This window comes from Ascaphus truei, unplaced genomic scaffold, assembly GCF_040206685.1.
Source record: "Ascaphus truei isolate aAscTru1 unplaced genomic scaffold, aAscTru1.hap1 HAP1_SCAFFOLD_319, whole genome shotgun sequence".
Classification (NCBI taxonomy): Eukaryota; Metazoa; Chordata; class Amphibia; order Anura; family Ascaphidae; genus Ascaphus; species Ascaphus truei.
Window position 1 is genome coordinate 184809 of NW_027456169.1, and position 20938 is coordinate 205746.

Here is a 20938-nt window from a genome sequence, read left to right on the forward strand (position 1 = left end):
GCTAGCTCAGTTCACCTGGGTCAGTACATTTATTAGTCACCCATTTACTCACTTATAATATTTCATTTGTGTTAGTCCTAGCGCTGATTTCTTTCTGTTATATATATATATATATATATATATATATATATATATATATATATGTATATATATATTCACATATACATATACAGTACACTACAGTATATACACAATATAATTCATGTGTGTGCTGCGTATCTTATTGTCTGCGTAAAATATTTGGTGTATTTTAGTGTTAAAAATACCTTCAGGAACAGAACCTTTCATTTAACAGTGTTCCTATGGGAAGACGTGTTTCGCTTTAAGACGTTTCGCTATCCAACGCCATTTTGAGTAACGCATTGTGTCGGATAACCGAGGACTGCCTGTACACAAAATATATGTTAATACACGGGGGACCTGGGGGAGACTCAGGGCTGTACTGGATGTAGGACTGAGATATCGGGGTCTGGGGGACCCGGGGGAGACTCAGGGCTGTACTGGATGTAGGACTGAGATATCGGGGTCTGGGGGACACGGGGGAGACTCAGGGCTGTACTGGATGTAGGACTGAGATATCGGGGTCTGGGGGACCCGGGGGAGACTCAGGGCTGTACTGGATGTAGGACTGAGATATCGGGGTCTGGGGGACCCGGGGGAGACTCAGGGCTGTACTAGATGTAGGACTGAGATATCGGGGTCTGGGGGACCCGGGGGAGACTCAGGGCTGTACTGGATGTAGGACTGAGATATCGGGGTCTGGGGGATCTGGGGGAGACTCGGGGCTGTACTGGATGTAGGACTGAGATATCGGGGTCTGGGGGACCTGGGGGAGACTCAGGGCTGTACTGGATGTAGGACTGAGATATCGGGGTCTGGGGGACACGGGGGAGACTCAGGGCTGTACTGGATGTAGGACTGAGATATCGGGGTCTGGGGGACACGGGGGAGACTCAGGGCTGTACTGGATGTAGGACTGAGATATCGGGGTCTGGGGGACCCGGGGGAGACTCAGGGCTGTACTGGATGTAGGACTGAGATATCGGGGTCTGGGGGACCTGGGGGAGACTCAGGGCTGTACTGGATGTAGGACTGAGATATCGGGGTCTGGGGGACCCGGGGGAGACTCAGGGCTGTACTGGATGTAGGACTGAGATATCGGGGTCTGCGGGACCCGGGGGGAGACTCGGGGCTGTACTGGATGTAGGACTGAGATATCGGGGTCTGGGGGACCCGGGGGAGACTCAGGGCTGTACTGGATGTAGGACTGAGATATCGGGGTCTGGGGGACCCGGGGGAGACTCAGGGCTGTACTGGATGTAGGACTGAGATATCGGGGTCTGGGGGACCCGGGGGAGACTCAGGGCTGTACTGGATGTAGGACTGAGATATCGGGGTCTGGGGGACACGGGGGAGACTCAGGGCTGTACTGGATGTAGGACTGAGATATCGGGGTCTGGGGGACACGGGGGGAGACTCAGGGCTGTACTGGATGTAGGACTGAGATATCGGGGTCTGGGGGACACGGGGGAGACTCAGGGCTGTACTGGATGTAGGACTGAGATATCGGGGTCTGGGGGACCCGGGGGAGACTCAGGGCTGTACTGGATGTAGGACTGAGATATCGGGGTCTGGGGGACCTGGGGGAGACTGAGGGCTGTACTGGATGTAGGACTGAGATATCAGGGTCTGGGGGACACGGGGGAGACTCAGGGCTGTACTGGATGTAGGACTGAGATATCGGGGTCTGGGGGACCCGGGGGAGACTCAGGGCTGTACTGGATGTAGGACTGAGATATCGGGGTCTGGGGGACCTGGGGGAGACTGAGGGCTGTACTGGATGTAGGACTGAGATATCGGGGTCTGGGGAACACGGGGGGAGACTCAGGGCTGTACTGGATGTAGGACTGAGATATCGGGGTCTGGGGGACACGGGGGAGACTCAGGGCTGTACTGGATGTAGGACTGAGATATCGGGGTCTGGGGGACCCGGGGGAGACTCAGTGCTGTACTGGATGTAGGACTGAGATATCGGGGTCTGGGGGATCTGGGGGAGACTCGGGGCTGTACTGGATGTAGGACTGAGATATCGGGGTCTGGGGGATCTGGGGGAGACTCGGGGCTGTACTGGATGTAGGACTGAGATATCGGGGTCTGGGGGACCCGGGGGAGACTCAGGGCTGTACTGGATGTAGGACTGAGATATCGGGGTCTGGGGGACCCGGGGGAGACTCAGGGCTGTACTGGATGTAGGACTGAGATATCGGGGTCTGGGGGACACGGGGGGAGACTCAGGGCTGTACTGGATGTAGGACTGAGATATCAGGGTCTGGGGGATCTGGGGGAGACTCAGGGCTGTACTGGATGTAGGACTGAGATATCGGGGTCTGTGGGACCCGGGGGGAGACTCAGGGCTGTACTGGATGTAGGACTGAGATATCGGGGTCTGGGGGACCCGGGGGAGACTCAGGGCTGTACTGGATGTAGGACTGAGATATCGGGGTCTGGGGGATCTGGGGGAGACTCAGGGCTGTACTGGATGTAGGACTGAGATATCGGGGTCTGGGGGACACGGGGGGAGACTCAGGGCTGTACTGGATGTAGGACTGAGATATCGGGGTCTGGGGGATCTGGGGGAGACTCAGGGCTGTACTGGATGTAGGACTGAGATATCGGGGTCTGCGGGACCCGGGGGGAGACTCAGGGCTGTACTGGATGTAGGACTGAGATATCGGGGTCTGGGGGACCCGGGGGAGACTCAGGGCTGTACTGGATGTAGGACTGAGATATCGGGGTCTGGGGGACACGGGGGAGACTCAGGGCTGTACTGGATGTAGGACTGAGATATCGGGGTCTGGGGGACCCGGGGGAGACTCAGGGCTGTACTGGATGTAGGACTGAGATATCGGGGTCTGGGGGACCTGGGGGAGACTGAGGGCTGTACTGGATGTAGGACTGAGATATCGGGGTCTGGGGGACCCGGGGGAGACTCAGGGCTGTACTGGATGTAGGACTGAGATATCGGGGTCTGGGGGATCTGGGGGAGACTCGGGGCTGTACTGGATGTAGGACTGAGATATCGGGGTCTGGGGGACCTGGGGGAGACTCAGGGCTGTACTGGATGTAGGACTGAGATATCGGGGTTTGGGGGACACGGGGGAGACTCAGGGCTGTACTGGATGTAGGACTGAGATATCGGGGTCTGGGGGACACGGGGGAGACTCAGGGCTGTACTGGATGTAGGACTGAGATATCGGGGTCTGGGGGACACGGGGGAGACTCAGTGCTGTACTGGATGTAGGACTGAGATATCGGGGTCTGGGGGACCCGGGGGAGACTCAGGGCTGTACTGGATGTAGGACTGAGATATCGGGGTCTGGGGGACACGGGGGGAGACTCAGGGCTGTACTGGATGTAGGACTGAGATATCGGGGTCTGGGGGACACGGGGGAGACTCAGGGCTGTACTGGATGTAGGACTGAGATATTGGGGTCTGGGGGACCCGGGGGGAGACTCAGGGCTTTACTGGATGTAGGACTGAGATATCGGGGTCTGCGGGACCCGGGGGGAGACTCGGGGCTGTACTGGATGTAGGACTGAGATATCGGGGTCTGGGGGACACGGGGGAGACTCAGGGCTGTACTGGATGTAGGACTGAGATATCGGGGTCTGGGGGACCCGGGGGAGACTCAGGGCTGTACTGGATGTAGGACTGAGATATCGGGGTCTGGGGGACCCGGGGGAGACTCAGGGCTGTACTGGATGTAGGACTGAGATATCGGGGTCTGGGGGACACGGGGGAGACTCAGGGCTGTACTGGATGTAGGACTGAGATATCGGGGTCTGGGGGACCCGGGGGAGACTCAGGGCTGTACTGGATGTAGGACTGAGATATCGGGGTCTGGGGGACCTGGGGGAGACTGAGGGCTGTACTGGATGTAGGACTGAGATATCGGGGTCTGGGGGACAAGGGGGGAGACTCAGGGCTGTACTGGATGTAGGACTGAGATATCGGGGTCTGGGGGACACGGGGGGAGACTCAGGGCTGTACTGGATGTAGGACTGAGATATCGGGGTCTGGGGGACACGGGGGTGACTCAGGGCTGTACTGGATGTAGGACTGAGGTATCGGGGTCTGGGGGATCTGGGGGAGACTCAGGGCTGTACTGGATGTAGGACTGAGATATCGGGGTCTGGGGGACACGGGGGGAGACTCAGTGCTGTACTGGATGTAGGACTGAGATATCGGGGTCTGGGGGATCTGGGGGAGACTCGGGGCTGTACTGGATGTAGGACTTAGATATCGGGGTCTGGGGGACCCGGGGGAGACTCAGGGCTGTACTGGATGTAGGACTGAGATATCAGGGTCTGGGGGATCTGGGGAAGACTCAGGGCTGTACTGGATGTAGGACTGAGATATCGGGGTCTGTGGGACCCAGGGGGAGACTCAGGGCTGTAGTGGATGTAGGACTGAGATATCGGGGTCTGGGGGACCCGGGGGAGACTCAGGGCTGTACTGGATGTAGGACTGAGATATCGGGGTCTGGGGGATCTGGGGGAGACTCAGGGCTGTACTGGATGTAGGACTGAGATAACGGGGTCTGGGGGACACGGGGGGAGACTCAGGGCTGTACTGGATGTAGGACTGAGATATCGGGGTCTGGGGGATCTGGGGGAGACTCAGGGCTGTACTGGATGTAGGACTGAGATATCGGGGTCTGCGGGACCCGGGGGGAGACTCGGGGCTGTACTGGATGTAGGACTGAGATATCGGGGTCTGGGGGACACGGGGGAGACTCAGGGCTGTACTGGATGTAGGACTGAGATATCGGGGTCTGGGGGACCCGGGGGAGACTCAGGGCTGTACTGGATGTAGGACTGAGATATCGGGGTCTGCGGGACCCGGGGGGAGACTCAGGGCTGTACTGGATGTAGGACTGAGATATCGGGGTCTGGGGGACCCGGGGGAGACTCAGGGCTGTACTGGATGTAGGACTGAGATATCGGGGTCTGGGGGACACGGGGGAGACTCAGTGCTGTACTGGATGTAGGACTGAGATATCGGGGTCTGGGGGACCCGGGGGAGACTCAGGGCTGTACTGGATGTAGGACTGAGATATCGGGGTCTGGGGGACCTGGGGGAGACTGAGGGCTGTACTGGATGTAGGACTGAGATATCGGGGTCTGGGGGACCCGGGGGAGACTCAGGGCTGTACTGGATGTAGGACTGAGATATCGGGGTCTGGGGGATCTGGGGGAGACTCGGGGCTGTACTGGATGTAGGACTGAGATATCGGGGTCTGGGGGACCTGGGGGAGACTCAGGGCTGTACTGGATGTAGGACTGAGATATCGGGGTCTGGGGGACACGGGGGAGACTCAGGGCTGTACTGGATGTAGGACTGAGATATCGGGGTCTGGGGGACACGGGGGAGACTCAGGGCTGTACTGGATGTAGGACTGAGATATCGGGGTCTGGGGGACACGGGGGAGACTCAGTGCTGTACTGGATGTAGGACTGAGATATCGGGGTCTGGGGGACCCGGGGGAGACTCAGGGCTGTACTGGATGTAGGACTGAGATATCGGGGTCTGGGGGACACGGGGGGAGACTCAGGGCTGTACTGGATGTAGGACTGAGATATCGGTGTCTGGGGGACACGGGGGGAGACTCAGGGCTGTACTGGATGTAGGACTGAGATATTGGGGTCTGGGGGACCCGGGGGGAGACTCAGGGCTTTACTGGATGTAGGACTGAGATATCGGGGTCTGCGGGACCCGGGGGGAGACTCGGGGCTGTACTGGATGTAGGACTGAGATATCGGGGTCTGGGGGACACGGGGGAGACTCAGGGCTGTACTGGATGTAGGACTGAGATATCGGGGTCTGGGGGACCCGGGGGAGACTGAGGGCTGTACTGGATGTAGGACTGAGATATCGGGGTCTGGGGGACCCGGGGGAGACTCAGGGCTGTACTGGATGTAGGACTGAGATATCGGGGTCTGGGGGACACGGGGGAGACTCAGGGCTGTACTGGATGTAGGACTGAGATATCGGGGTCTGGGGGACCCGGGGGAGACTCAGGGCTGTACTGGATGTAGGACTGAGATATCGGGGTCTGGGGGACCTGGGGGAGACTGAGGGCTGTACTTAATGTAGGACTGAGATATCGGGGTCTGGGGGACAAGGGGGGAGACTCAGGGCTGTACTGGATGTAGGACTGAGATATCGGGGTCTGGGGGACACGGGGGGAGACTCAGGGCTGTACTGGATGTAGGACTGAGATATCGGGGTCTGGGGGACACGGGGGTGACTCAGGGCTGTACTGGATGTAGGACTGAGATATCGGGGTCTGGGGGATCTGGGGGAGACTCAGGGCTGTACTGGATGTAGGACTGAGATATCGGGGTCTGGGGGACACGGGGGGAGACTCAGTGCTGTACTGGATGTAGGACTGAGATATCGGGGTCTGGGGGATCTGGGGGAGACTCGGGGCTGTACTGGATGTAGGACTTAGATATCGGGGTCTGGGGGACCCGGGGGAGACTCAGGGCTGTACTGGATGTAGGACTGAGATATCAGGGTCTGGGGGATCTGGGGAAGACTCAGGGCTTTACTGGATGTAGGACTGAGATATCGGGGTCTGTGGGACCCGGGGGGAGACTCAGGGCTGTAGTGGATGTAGGACTGAGATATCGGGGTCTGGGGGACCCGGGGGAGACTCAGGGCTGTACTGGATGTAGGACTGAGATATCGGGGTCTGGGGGATCTGGGGGAGACTCAGGGCTGTACTGGATGTAGGACTGAGATAACGGGGTCTGGGGGACACGGGGGGAGACTCAGGGCTGTACTGGATGTAGGACTGAGATATCGGGGTCTGGGGGATCTGGGGGAGACTCAGGGCTGTACTGGATGTAGGACTGAGATATCGGGGTCTGCGGGACCCGGGGGGAGACTCGGGGCTGTACTGGATGTAGGACTGAGATATCGGGGTCTGGGGGACACGGGGGAGACTCAGGGCTGTACTGGATGTAGGACTGAGATATCGGGGTCTGGGGGACCCGGGGGAGACTCAGGGCTGTACTGGATGTAGGACTGAGATATCGGGGTCTGGGGGACCCGGGGGAGACTCAGGGCTGTACTGGATGTAGGACTGAGATATCGGGGTCTGGGGGACACGGGGGGAGACTCAGGGCTGTACTGGATGTAGGACTGAGATATCGGGGTCTGGGGGACCCGGGGGAGACTCAGGGCTGTACTGGATGTAGGACTGAGATATCGGGGTCTGGGGGACACGGGGGGAGACTCAGGGCTGTACTGGATGTAGGACTCAGATATCGGGGTCTGGGGGACACGGGGGAGACTCAGGGCTGTACTGGATGTAGGACTGAGATATCGGGGTCTGGGGGACACGGGGGGAGACTCAGGGCTGTACTGGATGTAGGACTGAGATATCGGGGTCTGGGGGATCTGGGGGAGACTCAGGGCTGTACTGGATGTAGGACTGAGATATCGGGGTCTGGGGGACCCGGGGGAGACTCAGGGCTGTACTGGATGTAGGACTGAGATATCGGGGTCTGTGGGACCCGGGGGGAGACTCAGGGCTGTACTGGATGTAGGACTGAGATATCGGGGTCTGGGGGACCCTGGGGAGACTCAGGGCTGTACTGGATGTAGGACTGAGATATCGGGGTCTGGGGGACACGGGGGAGACTCAGGGCTGTACTGGATGTAGGACTGAGATATCGGGGTCTGGGGGACACGGGGGAGACTCAGGGCTGTACTGGATGTAGGACTGAGATATCGGGGTCTGGGGGACACGGGGGAGACTCAGGGCTGTACTGGATGTAGGACTGAGATATCGGGGTCTGGGGGACACGGGGGGAGACTCAGGGCTGTACTGGATGTAGGACTGAGATATCGGGGTCTGGGGGATCTGGGGGAGACTCGGGGCTGTGCTGGATGTAGGACTGAGATATCGGGGTCTGGGGGACATGGGGGGAGACTCAGGGCTGTACTGGATGTAGGACTGAGATATCGGGGTCTGGGGGATCTGGGGGAGACTCAGGGCTGTACTGGATGTAGGACTGAGATATCAGGGTCTGGGGGACCCGGGGGAGACTCAGGGCTGTACTGGATGTAGGACTGAGATATCGGGGTCTGGGGGACCCGGGGGAGACTCAGGGCTGTACTGGATGTAGGACTGAGATATCGGGGTCTGGGGGACACGGGGGAGACTCAGGGCTGTACTGGATGTAGGACTGAGATATCGGGGTCTGGGGGACACGGGGGTGACTCAGGGCTGTACTGGATGTAGGACTGAGATATCGGGGTCTGGGGGACCCGGGGGAGACTCAGGGCTGTACTGGATGTAGGACTGAGATATCGGGGTCTGGGGGATCTGGGGGAGACTCAGGGCTGTACTGGATGTAGAACTGAGATATCGGGGTCTGGGGGACACGGGGGGAGACTCAGGGCTGTACTGGATGTAGGACTGAGATATCGGGGCCTGGGGGACCCAGGGGGAGACTCAGGGCTGTACTGGATGTAGGACTGAGATATCGGGGTCTGGGGGACATGGGGGAGACTCAGGGCTGTACTGGATGTAGGACTGAGATATCGGGGTCTGGGGGACCCGGGGGAGACTCAGGGCTGTACTGGATGTAGGACTGAGATATCGGGGTCTGGGGGACACGGGGGAGACTCAGGGCTGTACTGGATGTAGGACTGAGATATCGGGGTCTGGGGGACACGGGGGAGACTCAGGGCTGTACTGGATGTAGGACTGAGATATCGGGGTCTGGGGGACACGGGGGGAGACTCAGGGCTGTACTGGATGTAGGACTGAGATATCGGGGTCTGGGGGACACGGGGGAGACTCAGGGCTGTACTGGATGTAGGACTGAGATATCGGGGTCTGGGGGACCTGGGGGAGACTCAGGGCTGTACTGGATGTAGGACTGAGATATCGGGGTCTGGGGGACCTGGGGGAGACTCGGGGCTGTACTGGATGTAGGACTGAGATATCGGGGTCTGGGGGACACGGGGCAGCCGTGGTGTAATTCCACCCGTGTGCCGGCAAATCATGCCTGCTCGCCGGGGAGAATTAAGGTACTACGGTAGCTCCGGCCCCCGAACGCCTGCAAATAAAATAATTGTATTCTTACCCCAATCCAACCTAATACTCTACAAGTTTCATGAGTCTGGGGCAACGGGAACATGGAAAAGGGAAAAGCAGAGGGTCACTTTAACTTTACATATACCTGGCCCCTGGCTTATAGTGCTGGGGAGCTGCCAGGGGCCCGAAGGCAACCAGAGGGCTTAACCTTTATTTTATAGCCTGGTTACCCTTGCCCATCACACCGCTGATCTCTGATTGGATGGTGTAACGGCTCGCATCTCACCTGTCAGGTAATCTCACCCCTCTCTGTGAGGCTCGTGTCTCACCTGTCAGGTAATCTCACCCCTCTCTGTGAGGCTCGCATCTCACCTGTCAGGTAATCTCATCCCTCTCTGTGAAGCTCGCATCTCACCTGTCAGGTAATCTCATCCCTCTCTGTGAGGCTCGTGTGTCACCTGTCAGGTAATCTCACCCCTCTCTGTGAGGCTCGTGTGTCACCTGTCAGGTAATCTCATCCCTCTCTGTGAGGCTCGCATCTCACCTGTCAGGTAATCTCACCCCTCTCTGTGAAGCTCGCATCTCACCTGTCAGGTAATCTCATCCCTCTCTGTGAGGCTCGCATCTGACCTGTCAGGTAATCTCACCCTCTCTATGAGGCTCAAGTCTCACCTGTCAGGTAATCTCACCCCTCTCTGTGAGGCTCGCATCTCACCTGTCAGGTAATCTCATCCCTCTCTGTGAAGCTCGCATCTCACCTGTCAGGTAATCTCATCCCTCTCTGTGAAGCTCGCATCTCACCTGTCAGGTAATTTTACCCCTCTCTGTGAGGCTCGCGTCTCACCTGTCAGGTAATCTCACCCCTCTCTGTGAGGCTCGTGTGTCACCTGTCAGGTAATCTCATCCCTCTCTGTGAGGCTCGCATCTCACCTGTCAGGTAATCTCACCCCTCTCTGTGAGGCTCGTGTGTCACCTGTCAGGTAATCTCATCCCTCTCTGTGAGGCTCGCATCTCACCTGTCAGGTAATCTCACCCCTCTCTGTGAGGCTCGTGTGTCACCTGTCAGGTAATTTCACCCCTCTCTGTGAGGCTCGTGTCTCACCTGTCAGGTAATCTCACCCCTCTCTGTGAGGCTCGCATCTCACCTGTCAGGTAATCTCACCCCTCTCTGTGAGGCTCGCATCTCACCTGTCAGGTAATCTCACCCCTCTCTGTGAGGCTCGTGTGTCACCTGTCAGGTAATCTCATCCCTCTCTGTGAGGCTCGCATCTCACCTGTCAGGTAATCTCACCCCTCTCTGTGAGGCTCGTGTGTCACCTGTCAGGTAATCTCATCCCTCTCTGTGAGGCTCGTGTCTCACCTGTCAGGTAATCTCACCCCTCTGTGTGAGGCTCGTGTCTCACCTGTCAGGTAATCTCATCCCTCTCTGTGAGGCTCGCATCTCACCTGTCAGGTAATCTCACCCCTCTCTGTGAGGCTCGCATCTCACCTGTCAGGTAATCTCACCCCTCTCTGTGAGGCTCGCATCTCACCTGTCAGGTAATCTCACCCCTCTCTGTGAGGCTCGTGTGTCACCTGTCAGATAATCTCATCCCTCTCTGTAAGGCTCGCATCTCACCTGTCAGGTAATCTCACCCCTCTCTGTGAGGCTCGTGTCTCACCTGTCAGGTAATCTCATCCCTCTCTGTGAGGCTTGTGTCTCACCTGTCAGGTAATCTCACCACTCTCTGTGAGGCTCGCCTCTCACCTGTCAGGTAATCTCACCCCTCTCTGTGAGGCTCGTGTCTCACTTGTCAGGTAATCTCATCACTCTCTGTGAGGCTCGTATCTCACCTGTCAGGTAATCTCATCCCTCTCTGTGAGGCTCGTGTCTCACCTGTCAGGTAATCTCACCCCTCTCTGTGAGGCTCGTGTCTCACCTGTCAGGTAATCTCACCCCTCTCTGTGAGGCTCATGTCTCACCTGTCAGGTAATCTCATCCCTCTCTGTGAGGCTCGTGTCTCACCTGTCAGGTAATCTCATCCCTCTCTGTGAGGCTCGTGTCTCACCTGTCAGGTAATCTCATCCCTCTCTGTGAGGCTCGTGTCTCACCTGTCAGGTAATCTCACCCCTCTCTGTGAGGCTCGTGTTTCACCTTTAAGGTAATCTCACCCCCTCTCTGTGAGGCTCTTTTCTCACCTGTCAGGTAATCTCACCCCTCTCTGTGATGCTCGTGTCTCACCTGTCAGGTAATATCACCCTCTCTGTGAGGCTTGTGTCTCACCTGTCAGGTAATCTCACCCCTCTCTGTGAGGCTCGTGTCTCACCTGTCAGGTAATCTCACCCCTCTCTGTGAGGCCTGTGTTTCACATTTAAGGTAATCTCACCCCTCTCTGTGAGGCTCGTGTCTCACCTGTCAGGTAATCTCACCCCTCTCTGTGGGGCTCGTGTATCACCTGTCAGGTAATCTCATCCCTCTCTGTGAGGCTCGTATCTCACCTGTCAGGTAATCTCATCCCTCTCTGTGAGGCTTGTGTCTCACCTGTCAGGTAATCTCACCCCTCTGTGAGGCTCGTGTCTCACCTGTCAGGTAATCTCACCCCTCTCTGTGAGGCTCGTGTCTCACCTGTCAGGTAATCTCACCCCTCTCTGTGAGGCTCGTGTCTCACCTGTCATCTTATTTCACCCCTCTCTGTGAGGCCTGTGTCTCACCTGTCAGGTAATCTCACACCTCTCTGATGAGGCTCGTGTCTCACCTGTCAGGTAATCTCACCCCTCTCTGTGAGGCTCGTGTCTCACCTGTCAGGTAATCTCACCCCTCTCTGTGGGGCTCGTGTCTCACCTGTCAGGTAATCTCACCCCCTCTATGTGAGGCTCGTGTCTCACCTGTCAGGTAATCTCACCCCCTCTCTGTGAGGCTCGTGTCTCACCTGTCAGGTAATCTCACCCCCTCTTTGTGAGGCTTGTGTCTCACCTGTCAGGTAATTTTACCCCTCTCTGTGAGGCTCGTGTCTCACCTGTCAGGTAAACTCACCCCTCTTTGTGAGGCTCATGTCTCACCTGTCAGGTAATCTCATCCCTCTCTGTGAGGCTCGTGTCTCACCTGTCAGGTAATCTCACCCCCTCTCTGTGAGGCTCGTGTCTCACCTGTCAGGTAATCTCACCCCCTCTCTGTGAGGCTCGTGTCTCACCTGTCTCACCTGTCAGGTAATCTCACCCCTCTCTGTGAGGCTCGTGTTTCACCTTTAAGGTAATCTCACCCCCTCTCTGTGAGGCTCTTGTCTCACCTGTCAGGTAATCTCACCCCTCTCTGTGATGCTCGTGTCTCACCTGTCAGGTAATATCACCCTCTCTGTGAGGCTCGTGTCTCACCTGTCAGGTAATCTCACCCCTCTCTGTGAGGCTCGTGTCTCACCTGTCAGGTAATCTCACCCCTCTCTGTGAGGCCTGTGTTTCACATTTAAGGTAATCTCACCCCTCTCTGTGAGGCTCGTGTCTCACCTGTCAGGTAATCTCACCCCTCTCTGTGAGGCTCGTGTCTCACTTGTCAGGTAATCTCACCCCTCTCTGTGAGGCTCGTGTCTCACCTGTCAGGTAATCTCACCCCTCTGTGAAGCTCATGTCTCACCTGTCAGGTAATTTTACCCCTCTCTGTGAGGCTCGTGTCTCACCTGTCAGGTAATCTCACCCCTCTCTGTGAGGCTCGTGTTAATATTATTTGTAAGGCAACAATTTATTCCAGAGCGCATATACAGCGCTGGGTATACAGGGGATGGGGGGTATAGAGTCTCTCCCCCGTGGGGCGATACCGCTGGGTATACAGGGGATGGGACAGGGGGTATAGAGTCTCTCTCCCATGGGGCGATACCGCTGGGTACACAGGGGACAGGGGGTATAGGGTCTCTCCCCCGTGGGGTGATACCGCTTGGTATACAGGGCATGGGGACTGGGGTATAGAGTCGATCTCCTGTGGGGTGATACCGCTGGGTATACAGGGGATGGGGACTGGGGTATAGAGTCGATCTCCTGTGGGGTGATACCGCTGGGTATACAGGGGATGGGGACTGGGGTATAGAGTCGATCTCCTGTGGGGTGATACTGCTGGGTATACAGGGGATGGGGACTGGGGTATAGAGTCGATCTCCTGGGGGGTGATACCGCTGGGTATACAGGGGATGGGGACTGGGGTATAGAGTCGATCTCCTGTGGGGTGATACCGCTGGGTATACAGGGGATGGGGACTGGGGTATAGAGTCGATCTCCTGTGGGGTGATACCGCTGGGTATACAGGGGATGGGGACAGGGGGTATAGAGTCTCTCCCCCGTGGGGTGATACCGCTGGGTATACAGGGGATGGGGACAGGGGGTATAGAGTCTCTCTCCCGTGGGGCGATACCGCTGGGTATACAGGGGATGGGGACATGGGGTATAGGGTCTCTCCCCCGTGGGGTGATACCGCTGGGTATACAGGGGATGGGGACATGGGGTATAGGGTCTCTCCCCCGTGGGGTGATACCGCTGGGTATACAGGGGATGGGGACATGGGGTATAGGGTCTCTCCCCCGTGGGGTGATACCGCTGGGTATACAGGGGATGGGGACTGTGGTATAGAGTCGATCTCCTGTGGGGTGATACCGCTGGGTATACAGGGGATGGGGACAGGGGGTATAGGGTCTCTCCCCCGTGGGGTGATACCGCTGGGTATACAGGGGATGGGGACTGGGGTATAGAGTCTCTCCCCCGTGGGGTGATACCGCTGGGTATACAGGGGATGGGGACTGGGGTATAGAGTCGATCTCCTGTGGGGTGATACCGCTGGGTATACAGGGGATGGGGACAGGGGGTATAGAGTCTCTCCCCCGTGGGGTGATACCGCTGGGTATACAGGGGATGGGGACAGGGGGTATAGAGTCTCTCTCCCGTGGGGCGATACCGCTGGGTATACAGGGGATGGGGACATGGGGTATAGGGTCTCTCCCCCGTGGGGTGATACCGCTGGGTATACAGGGCATGGGGACTGGGGTATAGGGTCTCTCCCCCGTGGGGTGATACAGTCCGGCTGTTTGTATAATATGTGATATCTTCTTTCTGTCCCTCAGGTCACACGGACACAGGCGGGGCAGAAATGGTGAGTGACCACTTAAACACCTCATCCCTCTGTGGCCAAGCCGGGTTATTAGGGGGTCAGTAAGATCATGTGACTGACTGAGACCACAGATAGAGTCAGCAGCAGAGCCGGGTCAGGGAGGAAATGTGCCCTATCCAACATCACGGGTACAATAAAGGGTAACCTAGGGATCACAGAGGGGGGAGAGGAGGCATTAGAGGAGGTCGTAAAAAACAGAGAAAATACTGTGCGCTACTATCTAACCCAGAATATGGAATATAAATATAGTGCAGTGACTAAACCACATAAATAAGTGACCAAGAAATAAATCACAATAACCACAGTGAGGGTGTATATAAGAAGAAATTATATCACATAACCGTGTATTTGTAGAGGCGTCTGCTGCTATAAACACAGGGGGTGGCTCAGCACCCCCCACACTCTAGGAAATGGAAACAAAAGAAACAGCGCACAACGCCAAATAGTGAAGCAAGTAATGCTATGTATTAGTAATTACAGGGTAATAAATCTGCGTACATCAAAACAGTGGAATAGGTGCATTTAGTGTGTTTCACACAAGTTACCACTCAGCAACTGTTGTCAGAAGAGTCTGCCTCCCTGCCGGTTCCCTCGCTGCTGCGGAGACTGTGACGTCATCACGCAGTATCCCGTGACGGAGCGACAATGTGGCACGCCGAGTGTACCCTTGCAGAGCTGAGGTCTCACCCCCGTACAGTGGATCTGCTCGCTGAGCTACACGAGCTGCACCAGACGGCTTGGAAGCGCGAGCGGTCCCACCAAGCACCAATACCTGCAACGGAGCGTGGTTGCTGTAAAGGGAAATCCCCTTGGGAGCGATGTACTGCGGGATGAGGGGTTTTGGACATTAAATCTGCTCCTGAACCAACGTAGCACCCCCGCTGAGAGAAGCAAGCTGCAGACTCTTCTGACAACAGTTGCTGAGTGGTAACTTGTGTGAAACACACTAAATGCACCTATTCCACTGTTTTGATGTACGCAGATTTATTACCCTGTAATTACTAATACATAGCATTACTTGCTTCACTATTTGGCGTTGTGCGCTGTTTCTTTTGTTTCCATAAGAGGAGGTCCTCTGCTCCAGCTCCCTTGGACGAAACTCTCTGCTCCAGGTCACACCTAAAGCCAGTGGCAGAGCCAGGATGGGAGGAGGCAGAGGGAGGTGACGTAACCCGGCTCGAGGTACTCCTAAAGCCAGCGGCAGAGCCAGGATGGGAGGAGGCAGAGGGAGGGACATAACTCTGCTCCAGGTCACTCCTAAAGCCAGCGGCAGAGCCAGGATGGGAAGAGGCAGAGGGAGGTGACATAACTCTCTGCTCCAGGTCACACTTAAAGCCAGTGGCAGAGCCAGAGTGAGAGGAGGCAGAGGGAGGGACATAACTCTGCTCCAGGTCACATCTAAAGCCAGCGGCAGAGCCAGGGTGAGAGGAGGCAGAGGGAGGTGACATAACTCTGCTGCAGGTCACAACTAAAGCCAGCGGCAGAGCCAAGGTTAGAGGAGGCAGAGGGAGTGATTTAACTCCTTAGCTCCAGTTCACTCAGAACGTTCCAGGGTGGGAGGCCGGGGTGAGAGGCCGGGGTGGGAGGCCGGGGTGGGAGGCCGGGGTGGGAGGCCGGGGTGAGAGGCCGGTGTGAGAGGCCGGGGTGGGAGGCCGGGGTGGGAGGCCGGGGTGAGAGGCCGGGGTGTGAGGCCGGGGTGTGAGGCCGGGGTGTGAGGCCGGGGTGTGAGGCCGGGGTGTGAGGCCGGGGTGAGAGGCCGGGGTGAGAGGCGGGAGGTTCTCTTGTAACCTATGTTTATTTTATTCCAGGGGGAGGCGGAGATACAGTATAGCTCTGTTGTGTTCAATGCCCGGAAGGGACACCCAGTGCAGCCCCCACCTCAAAACCAGCCGGACACGGTATACGCTGAAGTGAAAGCAGTGGCTCCCCCACCCAGGAATTCAAATCCACAGAGACCTCAGCGATGAAACCCAATCATTCCCCTGACCCAGGCTGTCAGTGACCCAAGTCCTGGGGTCCCTACGGGATTCAGACATGATCCAGATATCAGTGTTATTTCTAACGAAGGTTCATTCCGTCTCCAGCTCAGATCAACCAACCTCTGAGGGCGATGTGCAGGAAGTGAGGTCACTGCCACGCATACAGGAAGTGAGGTCACTGTGTCACACACACAAGACGTGAGGTCATTGCCACACAAACAAGACGTGAGGTCACTGTGTCACACACACAAGACGTGAGGTCATTGCCACACATACAGGAAGTGAGGTCAATGTACCACACATACAGGAAGTGAGGTCAATGTATCACACATACAGGAAGTGAGGTCAATGTACCACACATACAGGAAGTGAGGTCAATGTACCACACATACAGGAAGTGAGGTCAATGTACCACACATACAGGAAGTGAGGTTGCATGTAACCTCCATTTTGTAAACCTGATGGAGCTCCGTCTGAACACAGTGAGTTTGGGATCACGGCTGCGTTCCCTCCTCAGTTTGGTACCAACCTCAGGAAACCAAAACCCAAAGCAAAATGTATCAGGAAATTGGGAAACGAGATGACATTGGTACAAGTTGCAGGTGCTTTTAACGTCACATCACTGTCCGTCCTATCCCGATTCCCTTGCAATGATATCCCTAATTGTCTAATCCCAATCAAGCCTGGGCGATGGAACACAGAGCCAGCAACCCCTTTAAGGACAGCTGCCTCAGAACTTTGGACTCTTCCGTGTGTCCTGTTTGCTGACTCTGTGAAGATGAAAAATGCAAACTGGAAACAATGATGTGGGTTTGGGTCCAATGTTACAGGGTTTATCCTCACTATTCTCCCTGTCCCTGACCAGACACCCCCCCCCTTCTTACAGTTAATGCACATGTCACAATGTAACAGCGCAGCGTGTCTCCAATCACACAGCGCGCGCTTTACGCAGAATCAGTCGTCTGTGCGCAAGATGCAGGATATTACAGTGTATACAAATTGTGCAATGTGATTCATTAAAAAATACAAGTTATTTCAGTGCTGATCAATAACCCGCAATTTCCTATTCTGTTCCCAATAGGTTACATACTAATAATAACATGCTACATACTAACAATACTAGGTTACATATGTAGAAGTGGAGGGTTTCCCGCAAGGGCAAGGTGGAGCTGCAGCTACATTGTGGGGCCTCCACCCAGGAGAAGACGCTATCCTTGGGAAGGGAGGTTACACACAGGGGAACACGCTATCCTTGGGAAGGGAGGTTACACACAGGAGAACACGCTATCCTTGGGAAGGGAGTTTACACACAGGAGAACACGCTATCCTTGGGAAGGGAGGTTACACACAGGAGAACACGCTATCCTTGGGAAGGGAGGTTACACACAGGAGAACACGCTATCCTTGGGAAGGGAGGTTACACACAGGAGAACACGCTATCCTTGGGAAGGGAGGTTACACACAGGAGAAGACGCTATCCTTGAGAAGGGAGGTTACACACAGGAGAAAACGCTATACTTGGGAAGGGAGGTTACACACAGGAGAAGACGCCATCCTTGTGTAGGGAGGTTACACACAGGAGAACACGCTATCCTTGGGAAGGGAGGTTACACACAGGAGAACACGCTATCCTTGGGAAGGGAGGTTACACACAGGAGAACACGCTATCCTTGGGAAGGGAGGTTACACACAGGAGAAGACGCTATCCTTGAGAAGGGAGGTTACACACAGGAGAACACGCTATACTTGGGAAGGGAGGTTACACACAGGAGAAGACGCCATCCTTGTGTAGGGAGGTTACACACAGGAGAACACGCTATCCTTGGGAAGGGAGGTTACACACAGGAGAACACGCTATACCTGGGAAGGGAGGTTACATACAGGAGAACACACTATCCTTGGGAAGGGAGGTTACACACAGGGGAACAAGCTATCCTTGGGTAGGGAGGTTACACACAGGAGAACACGCTATCCTTGGGAAGGGAGGTTACACACAGGAGAACACGCTATCCTTGGGAAGGGAGGTTACAAACAGGAGAACACGCTATAATTGGGAAGGGAGGTTACACACAGGAGAAGACGCTATCCTTGGGAAGGGAGGTTACACACAGGGGAACAAGCTATCCTTGGGTAGGGAGGTTACACACGGGAACACGCTATCCTTGGGATGGGAGGTTACACACAGAAGAACACGCTATCCTTGGGAAGGGAGGTTACACACAGGAGAACACGCTATCCTTGGGAAGGGAGGTTACACACGGGAACACGCTATCCTTGGGAAGGGAGGTTACACACAGGAGAAGACGCTATCCTTGGGAAGGGAGGTTACACACGGGATCACGCTATCCTTGGGAAGGAGGTTACACACAGGAGAAGACGCTATCCTTGGGAAGGGAGGTTACACACAGGAGAACACGCTATCCTTGGGAAGGGAGGTTACACACAGGAGAACACGCTATCCTTGGGAAGGGAGGTTACACACAAGAGAACACGCTATCCTTGGGAAGGGAGGTTACACACAGGAGAACACGCTATCCTTGGGAAGGGAGGTTACACACAGGGGAACACGCTATCCTTGGGAAGGGAGGTTACACACAGGAGAAGACGCTATCCTTGGGAAGGGAGGTTACACACAGGAGAAAACGCTATACTTGGGAAGGGAGGTTACACACAGGAGAAGACGCCATCCTTGTGTAGGGAGGTTACACACAGGAGAACACGCTATCCTTGGGAAGGGAGGTTACACACAGGAGAACACGCTATCCTTGGGAAGGGAGGTTACACACAGGAGAACACGCTATCCTTGGGAAGGGAGGTTACACACATGAGAACACGATATCCTTGGGAAGGGAGGTTGCACACAGGAGAACACGCTATCCTAGGGAAGGGAGGTTACACACAGGAGAACACGCTATCCTTGGGTAGGGAGGTTACACACAGGAGAACACGTTATCCTTGGGTAGGGAGTTTACACACAGGAGAACACGCTATCCTTGGGAAGGGAGGTTACACACAGGAGAAGACGCTATCCTTGAAAAGGGAGGTTACACACAGGAGAACACGCTATACTTGGGAAGGGAGGTTACACACAGGAGAAGACGCCATCCTTGTGTAGGGAGGTTACACACAGGAGAACACGCTATCCTTGGGAAGGGAGGTTACACACAGGAGAACACGCTATCCTTGGGAAGGGAGGTTACACACAGGAGAACACGCTATCCTTGGGAAGGGAGGTTACATACAGGAGAACACGCTATCCTTGGGAAGGGAGGTTACACACAGGGGAACAAGCTATCCTTGGGTAGGGAGGTTACACACAGGAGAACACGCTATCCTTGGGAAGGGAGGTTACACACAGGAGAACACGCTATCCTTGAGAAGGGAGGTTACACACAGGAGAAAACGCTATCCTTGGGAAGTGAGGTTACACACAGGAGAACACGCTATACTTGGGAAGGGAGGTTACACACAGGAGAAGATGCTATCCTTGGGAAGGGAGGTTACACACGGGAACAAGCTATCCTTGGGTAGGGAGGTTACACACAGGAGAACACGCTATCCTTGGGAAGGGAGGTTACACAAAGGAGAAGATGCTATCCTTGGGAAGGGAGGTTACACACAGGAGAACACGCTATCCTTGGGAAGGGAGGTTACACACAGGAGAACACGCTATCCTTGGGAAGGGAGGTTACACACAGGAGAACACGCTATCCTTGGGAATGGAGGTTACACACAGGTGAAGACGCCATCCTTGGGTAGGGAGTTTACACACGGGAACACGCTATCCTTGGGATGGGAGGTTACACACAGAAGAACACGCTATCCTTGGGAAGGGAGGTTACACACAGGAGAACACGCTATCCTTGGGAAGGGAGGTTACACACAGGGGAACACGTTATCCTTGGGAAGGGAGGCTAGACACAGGAGCAGACGCTAGCCTTGGGAAGGGAGGTTACACACGGGATCACGCTATCCTTGGGAAGGAGGTTACACACAGGAGAACACGCTATCCTTGGGTAGAGAGTTTACACACAGGAGAAGACGCTATCCTTGGGAAGGGAGGTTACACACAGGAGAACACGCTATCCTTGGGAAGGGAGGTTACACACAAGAGAACACGCTATCCTTGGGAAGGGAGGTTACACACAGGAGAACACGCTATCCTTGGGAAGGAAGGTAACATACAGGAGAAGACGCTATCCTTGGGAAGGGAAGTTACACACAGGAGAACACGCTATCCTTGGGAAGGGAGGTTACACACAGGAGAAGATGCTATCCTTGGGAAGGGAGGTTACACACAGGAGAACACGCTATCCTTGGGAATGGAGGTTACACACAGGAGAAGACGCTATCCTTGGGAAGGGAGGTTACACACAGGAGAAGACGCTATCCTTGGGAAGGGAGTTTACACACAGGAGAACATGCTATCCATGGGAAGGGAGGTTACACACAGGAGAAGACGCTATCCATGGGTAGGGAGTTTACACACAGGAGAACACGCTATCCTTGGGAAGGGAGGTTACACACAGGAGAAGACGCTATCCTTGAGAAGGGAGGTTACACACAGGAGAAAACGCTATACTTGGGAAGGGAGTTTACACACAGGAGAAGACGCCATCCTTGTGTAGGGAGGTTACACACAGGAGAACACGCTATCCTTGGGAAGGGAGGTTACACACAGGAGAACACGCTATCCTTGGGAAGGGAGGTTACACACA

General features: G+C 55.7%; 1 protein-coding gene across 4 annotated transcripts in view; it reads left to right on the forward strand.

Moving 5' to 3' along the window:
- The window catches only part of LOC142483312 (cell adhesion molecule CEACAM6-like), a 139015-nt gene extending 121762 nt beyond the window's left edge, over positions 1-17253 (forward strand). For all 4 annotated transcript variants that reach the window (XM_075583414.1, XM_075583413.1, XM_075583412.1 and 1 more), the window contains 2 exons: positions 14195-14223; positions 16050-17253. In XM_075583414.1, the coding sequence (XP_075439529.1) occupies positions 14195-14223; positions 16050-16208 (188 nt within the window). In that variant the 3' untranslated portion in view covers positions 16209-17253. The remainder of the gene's footprint in view (positions 1-14194; positions 14224-16049) is intronic.
- The last annotated feature ends 3685 nt before the right edge of the window (positions 17254-20938 follow it).